This window comes from Gopherus evgoodei, chromosome 8 (genome assembly GCF_007399415.2).
Source record: "Gopherus evgoodei ecotype Sinaloan lineage chromosome 8, rGopEvg1_v1.p, whole genome shotgun sequence".
Lineage (NCBI taxonomy): Eukaryota > Metazoa > Chordata > Testudines > Testudinidae > Gopherus > Gopherus evgoodei.
The window spans coordinates 4690824-4707886 of record NC_044329.1 but is presented as its reverse complement, the minus strand read 5'-3'; the positions used below and the strand labels follow the sequence as shown (position 1 = coordinate 4707886).

The 17063-nt window shown below is 46.2% G+C and overlaps 1 protein-coding gene across 2 annotated transcripts in view; it reads left to right on the top strand.

The window, feature by feature from the left end:
* The window catches only part of GALNT10 (polypeptide N-acetylgalactosaminyltransferase 10), a 118059-nt gene extending 113005 nt beyond the window's left edge, over positions 1-5054 (top strand). For both annotated transcript variants that reach the window (XM_030571774.1, XM_030571775.1), the window contains exons 11-12: positions 1157-1306; positions 3056-5054. In XM_030571774.1, the coding sequence (XP_030427634.1) occupies positions 1157-1306; positions 3056-3223 (318 nt within the window). In that variant the 3' untranslated portion in view covers positions 3224-5054. The remainder of the gene's footprint in view (positions 1-1156; positions 1307-3055) is intronic.
* The last annotated feature ends 12009 nt before the right edge of the window (positions 5055-17063 follow it).

Genomic DNA, 17063 nt, shown 5'->3' with positions numbered 1-17063 from the left:
AGTTGCTGCCAGTCTAATAAGGTTGAGAGTTTAGAGTGCATGCTTATATTTTATTTCTTTTGGTAATGAACTGACTTTTTGCCTATCACTTAAAATCTACCTTTTATAGTCAGTACACCTCTACCTCGATATAACGCTGTCTTTGGGAGCCAAAAAATCTTATCACGTTATAGGTGAAACTGCATTATATCGAACTTGCTTTGATCTGCCGGAGCGTGCAGCCCCGTCCCCCCGGAGCGCTGCTTTACCACCTTATATCCAAATTCATGTTATATTGGGTCATGTTATATCGGGGTAGAGGTGTACATTTGTTTGTTTATCTTTACCAGTGAGTTTGTATGAAGTGTGGTAAATCTGCTCACGTTTTCAAAGGCTGGTGTATGTTCACTTTCCATTGTTGAACTGGTGAACCAATTAATAAATTTGCAATGCTCATCTTGAGCAGTACAAGACGGTATATTCCTGGGGTACAGTGCTGGGAGATTTGGTTTTGGTGCCTTTCTCTGGGTGATTCATGAGTGGCTCTGGGAGCATTCATGCAATCTAGCTGGGTGTGGGGCTCCCACAGTCCCAGGCTGCACCCTGGGGGATCCTATCACACCCATCTAGTGTCCCAACATCAGCCATTGGAGATATTTGTTGCTAGCAGTTGCAGATTGGCTGTGTGCCACTGTAGACAGTTTTCTCATGCCATCCCTTCCATAAACTTATCAAGCTCAGTCTTGAAGCCTCTGTACCCTCCCACTGGGTGGCTCGTGCTGCTCCTAGGGAGCCCCATGTGGTCTGGGGAGCACAGGGCTTGATCTTAGATTCCCTAAGGCTCTGTGCAGGCTACCAGGGCAGATCACAGAACCATTATTAACAGGGGTGTCTTGTAGCTCTCTGCTGATTCTCCCCTCTGCACTGTCAGTGAGTTAGTTATAAGTGTAATACTCCCACTGAGAGATCCACATACCAAACTGAGGAGCCACCAGACAGTGGAAGTGGCTTGTTTCTAAAAGATTTTTTGACTTGCCATCCCCAGAGAAGTGCTGTCCAGCTGAGCAGTGCTACGCCCTATGGGGAAACAGAAGAATTTCAGCTCTTCAAGGTGGATGGCTTCTCTTCATTCACTCTCCTTCATCCCATTCTAAGAGGGTCGTGTTTGTCCTGGCAGGTATTCACCTTCAGCTGGCGGGAAGATATCCGTCCTGGGGACCCTCAGCACACAAAGAAGTTCTGTTTCGATGCCATTTCCCACAGCAGCCCTGTGACCCTCTATGACTGTCACGGAATGAAGGGGAATCAGCTGTGGAGATACAGGAAAGTGAGTTTACTTAATGATGTGTCACATTCCATGAACACCTGAGATTTCTTGTAATAACATGATTCATGTGGTGTTCTCTTGTGATTCATGTAGCTGTGGCAAGAGAATTTATAGGAATCCATTGTCATTTAGCATTAATAAAAGCAGCATGGGCAAGATGGGGTAGGCACAGCTTTTTTTCACCTGCATGAATGGAAAAGGATTTCTTGAGCAGCTCATGAGTGAGAAGAGGGTATAAAAACCACTAGGAGACAGCAAAAGCACCCTGCTTCTCATGTTTGTTCTGCCGAGCCTGCCCAAGGTCCTGTTAGTGTTGGCACAAGAGCCACATTTCATTAATGGCATAAGCAGCATCGCTCCAGTGACTTCCATGAAACTGCATCTGCTTGTACCAGCTCTGCATCTGGTTCAGTGTGGGCTTGTACACGAGCCCAGTACTTGGATATACGAGAGGCAGCATAAGACCAGCTTCTGTTCTTGCCTGATTGCAGATTGGTTTCAGTCAGGCTGCCATCAGTCCTGCCCCGCTTGCTCACAGACATGCAAGGCTCCTAGTGTCCCCTTAACATGCCCTTATTAGATGGAGCTGGCTCCCTGCATCTCCTTTTAGAAATGGGAAGGAACAGCATTAAGTGTCATGCCAACAAGAGAGAGCAAGCGAGGAGACCCTCTGTTAACCCAGCTGCAGCTTCCACCCACAGCCCTCTGGCTGTGCAGTAATGCCAGACCAGCAATGCACAACCTGGTCACAAAGGTGTACTAGGGCGTGTCAGGTTGATGTTTTAATAATGTGGATGCTCCTGCCATGAGCAGATGTGACTTATTAATTCTCTACAAGCAATGTTTGTGCAGCAACAGGTGAAGAGGTTTTTATTTAGAATGCTCATTTCCCACAACCCCGCCCCCCCAAATCTGTAATGCCCAGTGTGACTGGAGGGTAAACAGCGGAACGTGAGCCAGCAGGCTGAAGAATCTAGCTTTAGTTTGCTTTTGCTTTGCCTGGCAGATGTTGGAAGGGTTGGATTGGGTGCCAGTGGCAAGGAGAGGAAATGTAGACAAACGCAGCCAGACACATGTCATGCTAGCATTTCAAGTGTGCAGGCAGGGCTCCCCAGGAATGCTGAGTTCTGAACCAGTTCCAGCACTCACTGTTGCAGATGTGATACATTCTGCTCATCCACAAGCACTGAGAGAGGCAGACAGCAAAAGTAACAGTAGCGTTTGCTGTAGAAGTGGGAGGTGGGGGATGTCATGGTCTCCCCAGGGAAGTGTTGGAACCTCACTCATTGAGGATTTAAAAACAGACTGCACAAAGCACTGTAAAAGGGGAGGAACAATCCTACATTGGAAGGGGAATGGACTGTTTCTTAATTTGCGGACTGGTTAGAGCACCATGTACAAGAAAGAAACTTTGTCCTGAAGAGCTTACAGTTCGTTAGACGTTAGGTGAGAGACATAAGTCCTTTCCATTTCTAGCTCATGATTCCATGAGTTGTCTGCAACCAACAGCAAGTCAGGAGTAGGAGTCAAGGGTGGAAAAAGTAAGCAATGGGTAATGTATCTAGTAGGGCGAGACCAAATGACGCGCACACCCTTCCATTAAAAGGTTTGTATCTAGATGCTATAGGGCAGCAAATAGGTAAAATGGGCTCAGCCTTGTTTCCTCAGTGGGACTTTCCCTTTACTTCCCCATAGACCCCCAGAATGTTCCCCAATCAAGCAAATTGATTTTGAATTTCTCTTCCTTAGGACAAGACCCTTTACCACCCAGTAAGCAGCAGCTGTATGGACTGCAGCGAGAGTGACCGAAAGATCTTTATGAATACCTGCAATCCCTCTTCTCCAACACAGCAGTGGATATTTGAACACACAAACTCAACCGTCTTGGAAAAATTTAACAGAAATCTTGATCTTTAAAGACTGCAAATATATATATTTTACAGTTATAGTTTTTACCAGGGAGGGTTACAAAAAAAAGTAAAAGATTTTTTTTAAACAAACAAGGTAAAAGGGAGAATCTCAGGAGAGGGTGTGACCAGCTGGCCAGTCTTTATTTTGAAGATGCTGCATCTTTCTCTTTTTGGGGATGATGGAATTCCATGAGGCTTTACCCGAGTCACTTGCCTGTCAAGATGGGATCAGAAACTCTATTTTTAAAGGATTGTGAACCTGGTTCAACCTGCATTTAGATCACATGTGGTACTGTCCCAGATGCTAAAGCATTCCCAAATAGTCACTTTACCTCCCAGAATCCATCCAAGCAAAACCTGCACTCAAAATTACAGTGCAAAGTCAACATAACAGCACCTGACAAATACACTGACTTCCAGTGCGTCAAAACTTAAAATGCAATAGAAAAATGAAAAGTGTATGTCTCTCTTCTGTGCACCAAACCAAAATATGCTTAAAGCAGCTTTGCCTCATAATGCCTTCCAAAGGAATAGATCTCTCAACAGAAAACAGTTTGAGTGAACTAAGGGCAGCTGAGACTAATGTTTCAGTGAGTACAAGTCACTGGTAGAAAAAACCCAATTTCAGGTCCATGCACCTTGCTCTTAGCTACCCATCGTTGAGTCTCTTCAATATGAAGGAATAGAAAAAAGGTTTTCCAGTAACGTGACAGCCTGCAGCTAAAATAATTGTGGTGACTCTTGCCACAGGTTCTTCGATGGCTAATAACACAATTCACAGTCACTTATAGTACGGGGTGGCTTTAGGATAGAAACATTCCAAGGATCCTTGCCATAAAATCTACTGCATGGGAAAATCTCCAGTTTTCCTCTAGAGACCTGGGCCCAAATACACTCTTAGCACGAGCAGCTGCAATTCCACTGAAGTTGATGGATTTGAGACTGCTACCCAGGGTTTAATTTGGTCTGTGGTCTTCTGTGGCCAGCAGGCCATCTGTCTGAGGTAACCCCAGGGTAACCCCATGCACAAGGCCATTATGCTCTCACAAATGACTGCATAGTTATCCGTCTGCTAAGATGCTGCATAAATCTACCAAACTAACCATTTTCCTATCATCACCCAGCTGCTTGGCTTGTCCACCTATCCTTACAGGCACTCTACATGTGGCCAGCTCTGTGACTGTGAAGTTTGCAGCAGCGTGAGGGGCTGAAGTGACCAAAGCACTGTCTTGGGAAGAGCAGGCTGCTCTCTGGGGCTCCTGAGCAGCACAGTAATGGATCTCTGTTCCTGCAGCGGCATGAAGCGCCCCACTTCAGGCATCTTCCCTGCTGTGTAGCTCCTAAGTTTCACAAGAGCTTTGCTCTGATCAGGTTCAAGAGGCCCATGTGACAGCTGCCTTGTGTTCCAGGCCTCCCCTTGCTCACCACAAGACAGTAGTTCAGCCTCTCTGCTGCTGCCTGCTCCCTGCTGCTCCAGTGCTTATCAGGTGACTTTGTCATCTCTTAATGATGGTGCAGAATTTGATACGGCTTTGCCGCATAAATCAGTGGGCTTGCTGCATGGCGTGCGGAATCTCAAAGGTAGTAAACCCAGACTTCTGTGATGTTGCTCGTTGCAGCATTGTTGCAAATGATTCACATAGTCCTTTGAAGTCAAGCATTGCTTCATTTGGAGGGGTGGGAGGACAGAAACTTGACTGCCCTTTGAGATAGTCCTTATTTTTTCTGTGATCCCTGCGTGATGCCAGCATACCACAGCAAGAGTTGTTGTACAAACTAGACCAATGCTACACTGGGTTAACATTCTTTGATTAAAATATAATTTTATATGTTCTAAATATCTGTAACATCTCTCATTAGAAGCACTTTTTAATACCATGGGGAGAAGCGCCAGTTTCCAGGACTTGGCAAGTGGCTGTCAGATGTTTTCCTTAAGTTATTAATGCTCTCATTAGTCTGGCTGTACTGATTGTGGCTCACTAAATGGCCTGACGAGATGTCTTTATGAATGTTTTAATACCTGTGGATCAAGACGCTGTACGTGAAGAGCACGAGTTTATTATAATTGGAACACAAGGTCAGTACATGATCTGTTGATCATTCCACTGCAGCTAGCCAGTGCTGTCACGTTAATGCCCACATTTTAGTTTTCCACTTCATTAGGGGATCAGCTTCTGTTTAAAATACATGGCTTTCTCTGTACTTGGGCTCACCTTGTGAGCAAAGTTTTGGACACTTTTAGCTGCTCAGGATGTTGGACACAAGCTTCTGAGATGATTGGTAATGGGATAGGGAGCCTTTGATATCTAGGTCAGTGATCTGACTTTGGCTCAAGGGCAGTTGTTTGGCAGCATGCACCAAAACACTAGATGATCTTAATCCAGTTCCGACTTGACAGATATTGGTCACAGGACCACTCTCACAACCGGCACCACTGCTGCACGGCTCAGCACAGAGGCTAAGAATTGAATGGCCAGGAATGCTTTAATCTCGTTTAAGGGTGGTCTCTCCAGGTCAGTTGAAGTGCTGTCAATCTGGTTCATTTCACAAAGTTATGGATTTCAAAACACAAATGTCCCATGAATTCAGTGTGCCTGTGTCTGATTGTCTCAGTGGTGTTCCTTGAGCTGCTATTTTACTTACATTAATTAGACATTTCAATGCCCCAGAGGCTTTGCTGACTAATGGGAAGTATTACCATAGTCGGCCACCTAGTGATTGAGAAATAGAAATTATATTTCTCAATCTTCATCTTTAATTGAGCTTTTGCTGAGCAATCAGGCTAATTATTCCAATTATGTTTAGTTAGTTATAAGCAAAAATCACCAAAGCATGAATCCATAAACAAATCCTCACATTTGCATGCAAGTCGAGATCAGGTCTCAAATGCCATCAGTTACCTAATGGAAAACGCATGCTTTTCACATCCAGATACAGTAGTTTTCAAAACTAATTTAAAAAAAAAATCTCTGCCCCGGCTTCATAAATTCTCTAGTTTGTGGCAAGACTGCATATAAGAATTCTGAAGTACAGTGGGTTGCTGTGTGGTGTGTTCACATACATTTCAATACTCAAAATGCGTTTCCACCTCTTGCCTATTTCATAGTGGTGTTAATGTCTGACCTCTGTGAGCAAACTACCTGCGTGCAGGGAGTTTTCCTGCAGGCTTTGGCCACAATCCCTCCCTCCCCCAGTGGATGTTGGGTGAGGTTTAATGCAAGGGGAATACAGCATCGTTCAGATAAAGATGTTCCTTTTTAAATGCAAATGTACAGCAAATGCCTAAACTTCAACCATTTCCTAGTGCCTTGCTGGACAAGCGTGAAGTGGACTGGGGAGCAGGATGTACAAGGGTTCGATGCAGTGTGCAGTTAACATTCTGGGGTGTGGGTTTTGTTTTTAAATGTCTGACTTTAAGTACAAATTTTAGGACAACAGAAGGTAGATGCAGGGGCTCCGGGGTTTCTGTGTTAAGAGTATCCATTAATGGCTGTACTTTTCTTCACAGTCAGTATGAAGTCTGGAGATGGAAGCCTCATTCTTCGAGTGATGGTCCCTGTTGTATCCACTGAGGGTTACGCTTGGGACGTAGAGTAGGAGCTCAACTGACGTTAGACCAGAGAATTTCTTGGGCTGGTTGCTGTATGTTTAATCCATGATAATGAGTATAATATCTGTTTAATCAAGGGAACAGCATCCAGGAGTTCACAATTCATACTCAGTGTATTCAGATACAGAGCTTTTCATAAGTGGTTCCAACAGCATATCAGAATCTAAGTGAAAGGATAATGTAACTTCCATAAACTCAACACCATGGATCAGTGGGAAGCAAATCTGTAATACAGAAGTAGCAAGAAAGCAATTCCTTAGCCACTGTTCTTACGTTCTAGGGTAGTTTTATACCTATGTAATGGCAGTTCAGCAGGTTTTTCCCCTTGCCTCCCTGGAAGTCTGTAGTGTTAATACTGGAAGGTTAATGAGCACTGAGGTTTCACAAGTAACTGGTTATTGGTACTAACAGTGGATCTCAGTGCTCCTGTAGCTACCAACGTATCGTTATGGTAATTGCACGTCCTTTTAGGAGTGAGGAAGATCACGTAAGAAGCATGTGAACAGTCAGACTGCGTCACTGGGTGAAGGGGGGGCCAGTTTTCATTTACGTCTTTCTTTTGAGATATGAGCAGGATGTTGAAATGTTGTGGTTGGGGTGTGTGGACAGCTGCTGCAGCCAGCCAGTAATACATGGCATCAAATAAAACTGTCAAGAGTAAGGGCTTGTCTACATCAGAAAGTTGCAGCGCTGGTGAGGGAGTTACAGCGCTGCAACTTTGAGAGTGTCCACATCTGCAGGGCATCACCAGCGCTGCAACTCCCTCTTTGCAGCGCTGGCCGTACTCCCGTTTTGTCTCGGGTGTAGAGGATCCAGCGCTGGTGATCCAGCGCTGGTAATGCAATGTAGACACTCACCAGCGCTTTTCTTGACCTCCGTGGAAGGAGGAAGCCTCTGGTAATCAAGCTGGTTTCCTTTCCCGGTTTGCCCTCTCGGTCCCGGAGCCAGCCAGCAAACCGCAGGGAAGGAGACCTGCTTGCTCGGGGTTCCGGGACCGAGAGAGCAAACCGGGAACGCCGCGGTTTGCTCTCTCGGTCCCGGAGCCAGCCAGCAAACCGCGGGGAAGGAGACCTGCTTGCTCGGGGTTCCGGGACCGAGAGAGCAAACCGGGAAAGGAAACCAGCTTCGCCGCGGTTTGCTCTCTCGGTCCCGGAACCCCGAGCAAGCAGGTCTCCTTCCCCGCGGTTTGCTGGCCGGCTCCGGGACCGAGAGAGCAAACCGCGGCGTTCCCGGTTTGCTCTCTCGGTCCCGGAACCCCGAGCAAGCAGGTCTCCTTCCCCGCGGTTTGCTGGCTGGCTCCGGGACCGAGAGAGCAAACCGCGGCGTTCCCGGTTTGCTCTCTCGGTCCCGGAACCCCGAGCAAGCAGGTCTCCTTCCCCGCGGTTTGCTGGCTGGCTCCGGGACCGAGAGAGCAAACCGCGGCGAAGCTGGTTTCCTTTCCCGGTTTGCTCTCGCGTTCCCGGAGCCAGCCAGCAAACCGCGGGGAAGGAGACCTGCTTGCTCGGGGTTCCGGGACCGAGAGAGCAAACCGCGGCGAAGCTGGTTTCCTTTCCCGGTTTGCTCTCTCGGTCCCGGAACCCCGAGCAAGCAGGTCTCCTTCCCCGCGGTTTGCTGGCTGGCTCCGGGACCGAGAGAGCAAGCCGCGGCGTTCCCGGTTTGCTCTCTCGGTCCCGGAACCCCGAGCAAGCAGGTCTCCTTCCCTGCGGTTTGCTGGCTGGCTCCGGGACCGAGAGAGCAAACCGCGGCGTTCCCGGTTTGCTCTCTCGGTCCCGGAACCCCGAGCAAGCAGGTCTCCTTCCCTGCGGTTTGCTGGCTGGCTCCGGGACCGAGAGAGCAAACCGCGGCGAAGCTGGTTTCCTTTCCCGGTTTGCTCTCTCGGTCCCGGAACCCCCCTTGAAGCCGCCCAACAGCGCTGCAGTGTGGCCACATCTAACACCACTTGCAGCGCTGGTTGCTGTAAGTGTGGCCACTCTGCAGCGCTGGCCCTATACAGCTGTACTAATACAGCTGTAACAACCAGCGCTGCAAAATTTTAGATGTAGACATGGCCTAAGAGATCTAGAACAGTCAATGGCTGTAGGATTGGCTTTCAAACATGCGTGTCATGCCACACTTTCATTCCACCTGGATGCTACATTCTCATAAGCAGATAAGTAATGAAATACACAAGCCACATTTCAGAGTTAACAGCCTACACCAAATGGGCCATTATGTGCCCAAGCCAGTCATTACCTGACATAAAAAACAGCGAACCGGTTGTCATTTCCACTACAAAAGGATTGTTTAGCATCAAGTGTTCTTAATGTTTTGTATTTTGTTTCATTTTAACCAGATGAATATTGTGGAAAGCGAGTTGGCAAAACACTGTTAACCAACAATGAATATAGCTTGAGGCTAATTTCTGTGATATCCAGTGTATTTTTAAAAATAAAATAAGCTCCTGTTTTTTACAGGGGAGGCAGTGTGGGCTAGTGGGTAAGGCACTGGACTGGGAGTCAGAGACCTGGGTTCTATCCCCAGCTCTTCTGCTGACCTGCTGTTTGACTTTTGGCTTCCCCTGTGCTACGTTTTCCTCGTCTGTAAAATGTGGGTAATGTATACCTCTGGTAAAGTGCTTTGGTAACTACAGATGAAAAGCATTATGTAAGAACAACTTAATATTGTAAGACACATTACAGTTCTTCACGGACAAAGCTTTGAATCAAATACTACATTTCCTTAGGGAAATAGGGTAGTGAGTCAGGTATTGGAAAGCTGAGAGATGAAGATTCCCACCAGCATGGGAATAATGAAGTCATTTTACTGATTAACCAGTCAGATTGCCTTATCAGATGTCACCCACACTAACTGAACTCTTACTCCACTAGTTCCTTTGTAGTGGGATCCATGTATAAAACTAGACAATGACAGATTTATGAAAATCATAATAAAAGACCTTTGTCTAGGTTTATCTGTGACTCTGCCTTTGCTAGTTGAGTAGGCTCTTCCTCTATTCACTGTGCGTTCTGAGCTTTTCTGATGCTTCTGTATTACCCAGAAGGCTTCAATGACTCCAACAGATGTGTGGTTTTTCACTGGGAGCCATGCAGGCCTTTAAAACTGCTCATTCTGCATTAGGAAGGAAGCTCTGATCCCAATTAGCAAGCAGGCAAATGTGAACTTGTCTTACAAAAATGACATAGAAACTAATCAGTTCAACAGACTAAAACATTAGCCCTTAAAATAACAGTAACAAGTAGCTCTAGCTTTTGTTAGGATGGGAACCCCAAGGTATCAGTGATAAGATCTGAGTTGATTCACTCCTTGTACTGTGTGCATTTTAACTTATTTACTTTAAAACTAGATGGGATGGTGCCTCGTAAGCCAGTGTATATTTATTTCTGGGCACATTAGGACCCTACTCCTAATATCTGGGGACGGTAAAGGATGTTTAGCACTTTATGTAGTAGCTTTCATAAACTGGAGTCAATCAGAGATAATGCATAGTGTTTTTAAAAGTTGAATGGACTTCCTTTTATAATTAAAATAAATTTTTAATGTTTTTCTGAAGATCTGTGTATGCAGAAATTACTCTTTTTTTGCTGCAACAATTGCTTTCCTTTCCCATCCCCCCTACTTCTTGTGAGAACACAATAATTATCCTGGTTCGGGACTTACCTGGAGCATAGCTAGTTTCCCATCACCCCACGTGCTTCCTTCACTGTGCACTCCAGTCCTGTTCTACTGGGATAGTCACTTTAAACTGCCCTCCTGCGGAGTAACATTGGAGTTCAGTCTGCCCCACACGCATGGACCCACTGCCAAGCTATAGGCTTGTTCTCCATTGACAAGTGCTACGTGTCTCTTAAGCTGGCAAACTGTCCTGGTAATTGGGGGGTGCTAATTTTGGAGTACTTTAAAAATGGGTTTTGAATGCTGCATGCTGTAGAGTTCCACAAAGCAAACTGAATAGGATGCTGTCATGGTTAGAAGGTGAACTGTGCTTTAGACTCTTTTTCAACCACCATTCCAGCGCACCCCTCGGATGACAGACTTAGCTTCCTTCCTTCAAGGTGGAACCCCAGGGTTCAGCCACTCTCACACTGGACCTCTGGTTTCCCAGCCATGTTAATATAATAGCCCTAACTATATTTGGCACCTGTGAGAAACTTCCCTCCGGGACATGTGGCCAGCAGCTGATTAAAGTGACACAAAACAGTTCTAAAAAGAAAAGTGGTGTGTGTTCACCCAAAGGTACGGAGCCATCAAAGGAGAGGGTTAAAACAAACACCTGCACATCTGGCCTGACATAAACTTCACGCTTTCCTTGCTAGTTCAGGAAGCTTCTGCTTAACCCAGATACCCCTACCTGTGGGCTGAGAGACGCCGACTGTCCTGCGTTCACTGCCTGTCTCGCTCCTGCATCTCCCTATCAGCGGCTGCTGCCAACTCACTCCTGCTCCCTTCCTCTCTAGACAAGCTCCTTTTGATTGGCCCCAGCCCTGGAAAATATGCCCTGCCTGGAACCAGGCAGGGAGGCAGTTCCCAATTAATAGCCCACTTATTTTTCTCTTAAGGACCTTTGGTATTATCTCTAGACATTTTGTTTCCTGCTTGCTCTTGCTAACAGCCTCTTCTTATTTAACTCTATGCAGGCAGACAGAATAAAATCAAGCAAGTAAGCTGAGATACATATAATACAGTTATCATCCCTCACTCTCCTCAGATGCAAATACTCCCAAAAAGAGGGATGAAGTTTTTTCAAAGGGATAGCAGACAACATGCAAGAGATACTACCTGGATAAGTAAACAGCCCCCTTTCTATGTTGAATAGGTCTCCAGATGTATGCATACTGGCCCTCAGGCAGGTGCATGGAATAATCTACACGTAGGACGTGTCTGTCAAAGGCATTGACTTAGTAAAAAGGCTTTAAGCGATGACTCTACCCAACCCCCAGCCTTCTCCCTATTGGAAGCACATCAAAATGTCTCAATCGAGCATGCTCACCATTCATCAGAACTGTGTTTTGAGGGAGCCAGACCTAAACGGAACATACATGCTCTAATCTCAGGGCAAGCAAAGAACCTACCGGAACAAACTAGCTAAACTTCATTAAATGGCCAGGAATTTTACCTTTTCGGCATTATTCCACAGCCTTGGTCTGGAAAAGGAAAGCTTTCTCCAGGGTTAGCAGGAGGCTAAGGGTACAAAGCACCTGTCTTGCTCTGATGTCCATTTTTTTCTCACTCGTGCAGGTGGAGGAGGGTGGTATATTTTCCCCAACTCATTTGATACAAATGAGTCATGGGACTCTTATGCCCAGCGTTCACTTTTAAAACACATGGCATGGGCAATATCTTCCCTGGCTTCTTTAACTGTTGGTACGGAGATCAGAACCCTGAGCTCTGCTTAGGTTTGCCAGTTCATAGCCAAACCACCTCTGGACTTGCTGCATCAGTAATGAATGTAAAAAAAAAAAATTGCTTGAGCCCTGGCACTTAATTGCTTGAGCCCAGGTATCTCTCCTATTACAAATTAAACACTGCCTGAGCTATCCTTTCCACAGAAGACTAAAAGGCCACCACTGACACACACACACACTTAGATGACTGCAAATTACTTCAGTACCTTGTACAGAACATAGGCCACAGAGACAGATCCATAGCTGATAAAATTCCAGATGCACAATGTCCGAAGTAGTGATCTGTCCAGCAATACAATCAAACGGATGCATTACTCTGATACTTTTTCATGAAAAGTTAGCTGGGATACTGACTGAACGCAGCAATTCTGGATTTTTACTCCAGTTCCTTATCCACGCAGATGTAGGTAGCCAACGTTAGACTCTTTGCTCTTTTTCAGATTGAGGTTATCAGTTGTACTGGTCACCAATACTTAATATGGATAAAAAAAATGTGGCTAAAAATCCAGCAACAGGTTAAGTGAGTTCCCTGATTTGAGGCCAAACCACTTCCTGCTCATTAGATGCTGTATCAGCCACCTCAATCATCTGCCTAGTATATTCTCCTATGCAAGCTTTCTCCACCAAGAAGCCTGCTTCATCTGCTGATGTGCTGAAAAGGTATTGGACTGTGTAGAGTGGGCCTACAAATTGGCAGTGCTGACCAAAGTATGACACATGCTGATGGATTTAGAAATGGACTAATATTCTGTAGAAATCTCCCACTTCATACTTGTGGCTCAAACTGACTTTAGGCCTGGCACTTTTCAGATAAGGATTTCTAGACTGAATTTTTTTCATGAATTGGGTTTTTCCTGTTAAATACTTTTCCCAAACCATTGTCAATAATTTGTGAAAATACCAATGGAGGAATTTGCTTTCAGAATTGAACAAGATCCCCTGGAGCCAACCAATGGGACCCTTTTGGGTCAAATGAGAGACCTTTTTCCAAAAAGTAGCACTTGGCCAAAGACTGACTCCCCTTCCTGTACCTCCCTGCTAAAACAATGTCACACAGCCAGAATACAAGGTAAATGATGGGTTCTAGTACACCAGTGGGTTTCTTCACTATTGAGGTCAGTTGTCTGTGGTGCTGGCGGGGTGCATATATTTTGACACTCATTTGAGACCTGCATTACGCACTGTTGGCCTCACAATCGGTGGGTAAGACGTCTGTCCAAACTCACGTACAGAGCTATGGGAACCTAGCCTGGGTTCCCCATACAATACACGAAACATAAACAACAGAAAAGCAAATCAGTTAATTAAAGAATACCCCACCCTTGTCAGAAAATGTACTGCAAGCAAAGACCCTCTGCCTCTCGCTCACTCCCACCCTCCCAAAAAGCATTGTAGCAGAGCTTGGAGACCAGCAGACTCTGGCTATTTCAGACCTGCAAGAGCACAGTTTGGGTCCCTTGAGGAGAAAGCTCAGCCTCCCAGTGCCTCTTTCACAGTGAGGAAGGTCGTCTTCTATCTCTTCTGCTGATCATAGCTGCAGCAAGAGCTTGTATCTGTGTGCTTTTAATTGTATCCCACATATGCTGCTGAAAACCTGTTCTGCAAAAAAGATGTTGGGCCTTGATCAGAACCAGGTGTCTTCGTTACCACAAGTCCCAGTGTCCAGGGCTCTGAGACCCATCAAAACCTCACCAAGTGACTTGCAATAACTCTTCTAAACATAAAGGGTTGTGGATTTAAAGTCAGGTCTTGGGACCTTGTAGGACTAGAAGCAAGTGCTGAGTCCTACTGGGAAGCAGGGACTCTGCCCTCCCCTGTGGTCATGTAAATAAACCTGGAGTTCTAAACTCCAGCGTCCAACTTCCAGCTACAAAATGAAGAGCAAAGAAGGAATTCCCGAGATGTGTCTTGCATGGTGATTTTTTCCTTCCCTGCTAAATCAATACGCTTAACATAGGTATTGCTGGGGTGCTAGGCCCTATGGTAATACTAATAATAACGTGGCAGACAGCAAAAGTTAGCAAAACAAAACTGTTTAAAGGCTGTTTTTTTGATAGAGGCCACAAATCCACTTATTTAAAGAGTAAATATTTGTTTTCTAAAGGGAATAATGTAGCAAAAATCCAAAATACGAGAGACTCTCAACTGGTTTTCAATGAGCGGTTCCCAAACTTCATGGCACCGTGATCCACTTCTGATGACAAAAATTACTTTGCGACCCCAGAAAGGGGAACCAAAGCCTGAGCCCTGCCACCCCAGGCGGTGGGCCAGTGCCAAACCCCAAGGGCTTCAGCCCTGGGTGTGGGGAGGGCCTGTAACCTGAGCCCTGTCACCCCAGATAGTGGGGCTTTGGCCTTTGGCCCTAGCACGTCTAACACCAGCCCTAGTGACCCCATTAAAAGGGGGTCATGACCCACTTTGAGATCCTGACCCACAGTTTAAGAACCACTGGAACATCAAGTTTGACAGTGCGTTGCAGCTTCAAGTTTGCCTTCTCTTCTATATCCCTACCTAGGGCAGCTATTGCCATAATCTCTAGATGCTTGGGGGAAAACAGTCCTCTTTGAGAACTGAACTCCCAGCCTAGGGTTCAATCCAAAGCACATCTTTTCTCGCAACTGCCCCTCGTGCTCCAGGCTTCTTCCAACGATGCTTGACACTACACTGCTCCTTTCAACGGCCTTGTGCACAAAATCTTCTGTAAGCAATAATGAATGACTCAGTGAAGTGTAGTTAGTTTAATACCCAGGGTACTATGCCCATCAGCCCCCAACTTTCCCATTTTAGTGTACTCTGGGCTGGGGCTATGTACACTACAATGCATTACCTGCTACCTAGAACCCATCAGAATAGTTGATCCAACTTACAGGGACGGCCCTTGTCAAAGGTAGCAGAGTTATGGGAGTGGGTTTGGAGTCTCACGCAAAATCAGTGGGGCAAGAGTTGTGTTGTCCAGTACCTCTTCTGCATAGCTGGAACCATTTTAACAACGGCAAATAATTCCCAACCTGACCCTGAGTGACACTTGGGTTCCAGAACAGATCTACACAAGATTTATTTGCTTGTTATAACAAATGCTTTGTGTACATGGGGCCTGTTTTTGTTTCCTTTTTTGGGCAATAAAAGCAATGTGTGGTGATGATTTCCCACAGTAATAGATTGTCATAGATGGAGAAAGGTTCCAGAGAGAGTCCAGAAGAGATCCAGTATGGAAACTGAAGTATCTTAAGGTGCCACAAGTACTCCTGTTCTGTTTGTGGATACAGACTAACAGCTGCTACTCTGAAACGTGAAGTATCTTACTGTCCTCCAGAAAGGAATGGAAGTGCAGGCACAAGTGGGCAGCAGACAGGTAATCCTCAATGATGTTGAGTTTTCAATAAGTTTAACAACGTGCTATAACTGAGCCCAGGCCTGGAGAGTAGGGACTGCTGCAACGGGGGGTGGGGTGAGTGGGGCCGATGAGAACGCAATACCCCGTTTTGTTATCCCACTCTTCAAAGCCTGTTTCTCCCAGCACAAGCCCTGAATTTGTCTCCTGGAAGTGGAAACTGGAAAGATCTTGGGACAGGACTGAGGTCAAAGGGGCTCTTCCCCTGATGACAATGAGCAAGATGTGAGGCCCTGCCTAGCAAACCCTGAGTACGTCTACAGAGCAAGCAGAAACCCGCAGCAGCAAGTCTGAGCCTGGGTCTGCTGACTCAAGATCACGCCACAGCACTGAAAATAGCTGTGTAGACAGTCGGGCTCAGGCTGCAGATCAGGCTCTGAAGCCCAGCCCCCTCATTAGGGTTCAGAGCCCTTGCCCCAAAGTCTATGTAGCTATTTTTAGCACCGTAGCCTCAGCCCCGTGACTGCCGTGGGTTTCTGCTGTAGTAAGATGAGGCCCTGAAACATAAACTCTTGTATCAAAGGCCCAGTCTGAGGCCTGAAGCCTGAACCAAAGCACTTCCAGGCACTGCTAAGCAAAAGCTGGGCTGTGAGCCAGAGGCAGGCCCCACTCACAGAAGTTGGCAAGAAGAGGGCTGTTAGAAGCAGGTATATCCACGCATAGGTGCTAATCGGAGGGACTTGTGCCAAGATGGCATCAGAACACTCCACAGAGATAACAAGGAACAGGCAGGTGCATCTTAAAGACAGGGTCAAAAGGACAACGTGATGGATAGATCTGTTTGAATCGACATGATCAAAGAGGGAGACAGACTCTAATGAGTCAAGGGGGCACAAATTCGTAGTATGTCTTGTAGAGTCTATAGGAAACTATTACTGTGCTTCGTTTGACAATAAAACTGGCTCAGGTTCCTTTGTAGCTTACTAGAGTCTGTGGTCTTTGGGGGTTCTCTCAGGGTTTGCTAGGTCAGCGATCTGCGCAGAGCTGGGGCAGCACACAGAGGGAACATGCACGCAGCCAACTGCTATCATCGAACAAGAGCAGAGCACCACACTGGTAGCTACTGACATCTGCCTGCCATGCAGACATGCCTTCAGACAGGAAAGCACTTTAGAAAAGCAGAGTGGGTGTCCCAAGGATTTTGAGTGAGTGCATTGAAACAATGAGTTCTCAGGGAAGGCAGCTGTATCTTTTTGGCCATAATTCAGCATCTAAATGAAAGTGTCCCAGTCAGATTTAGAGATCTGTGCAGAGAGGGAGGCCTGGATGAGAAGACAATTATTACACCTCCAAAGGCACTAAGCTGCCTCCATTCTGATATGTTTATGAAACATCATTTCTCACCTCGTTGCTGTTTGCACAAGGAGCTATTAGATCAGACTAGTGCTGTGCACCCAATAAAGGATGGATATCTCCATTAAGCCAGGTATTTTACAGCCAACTA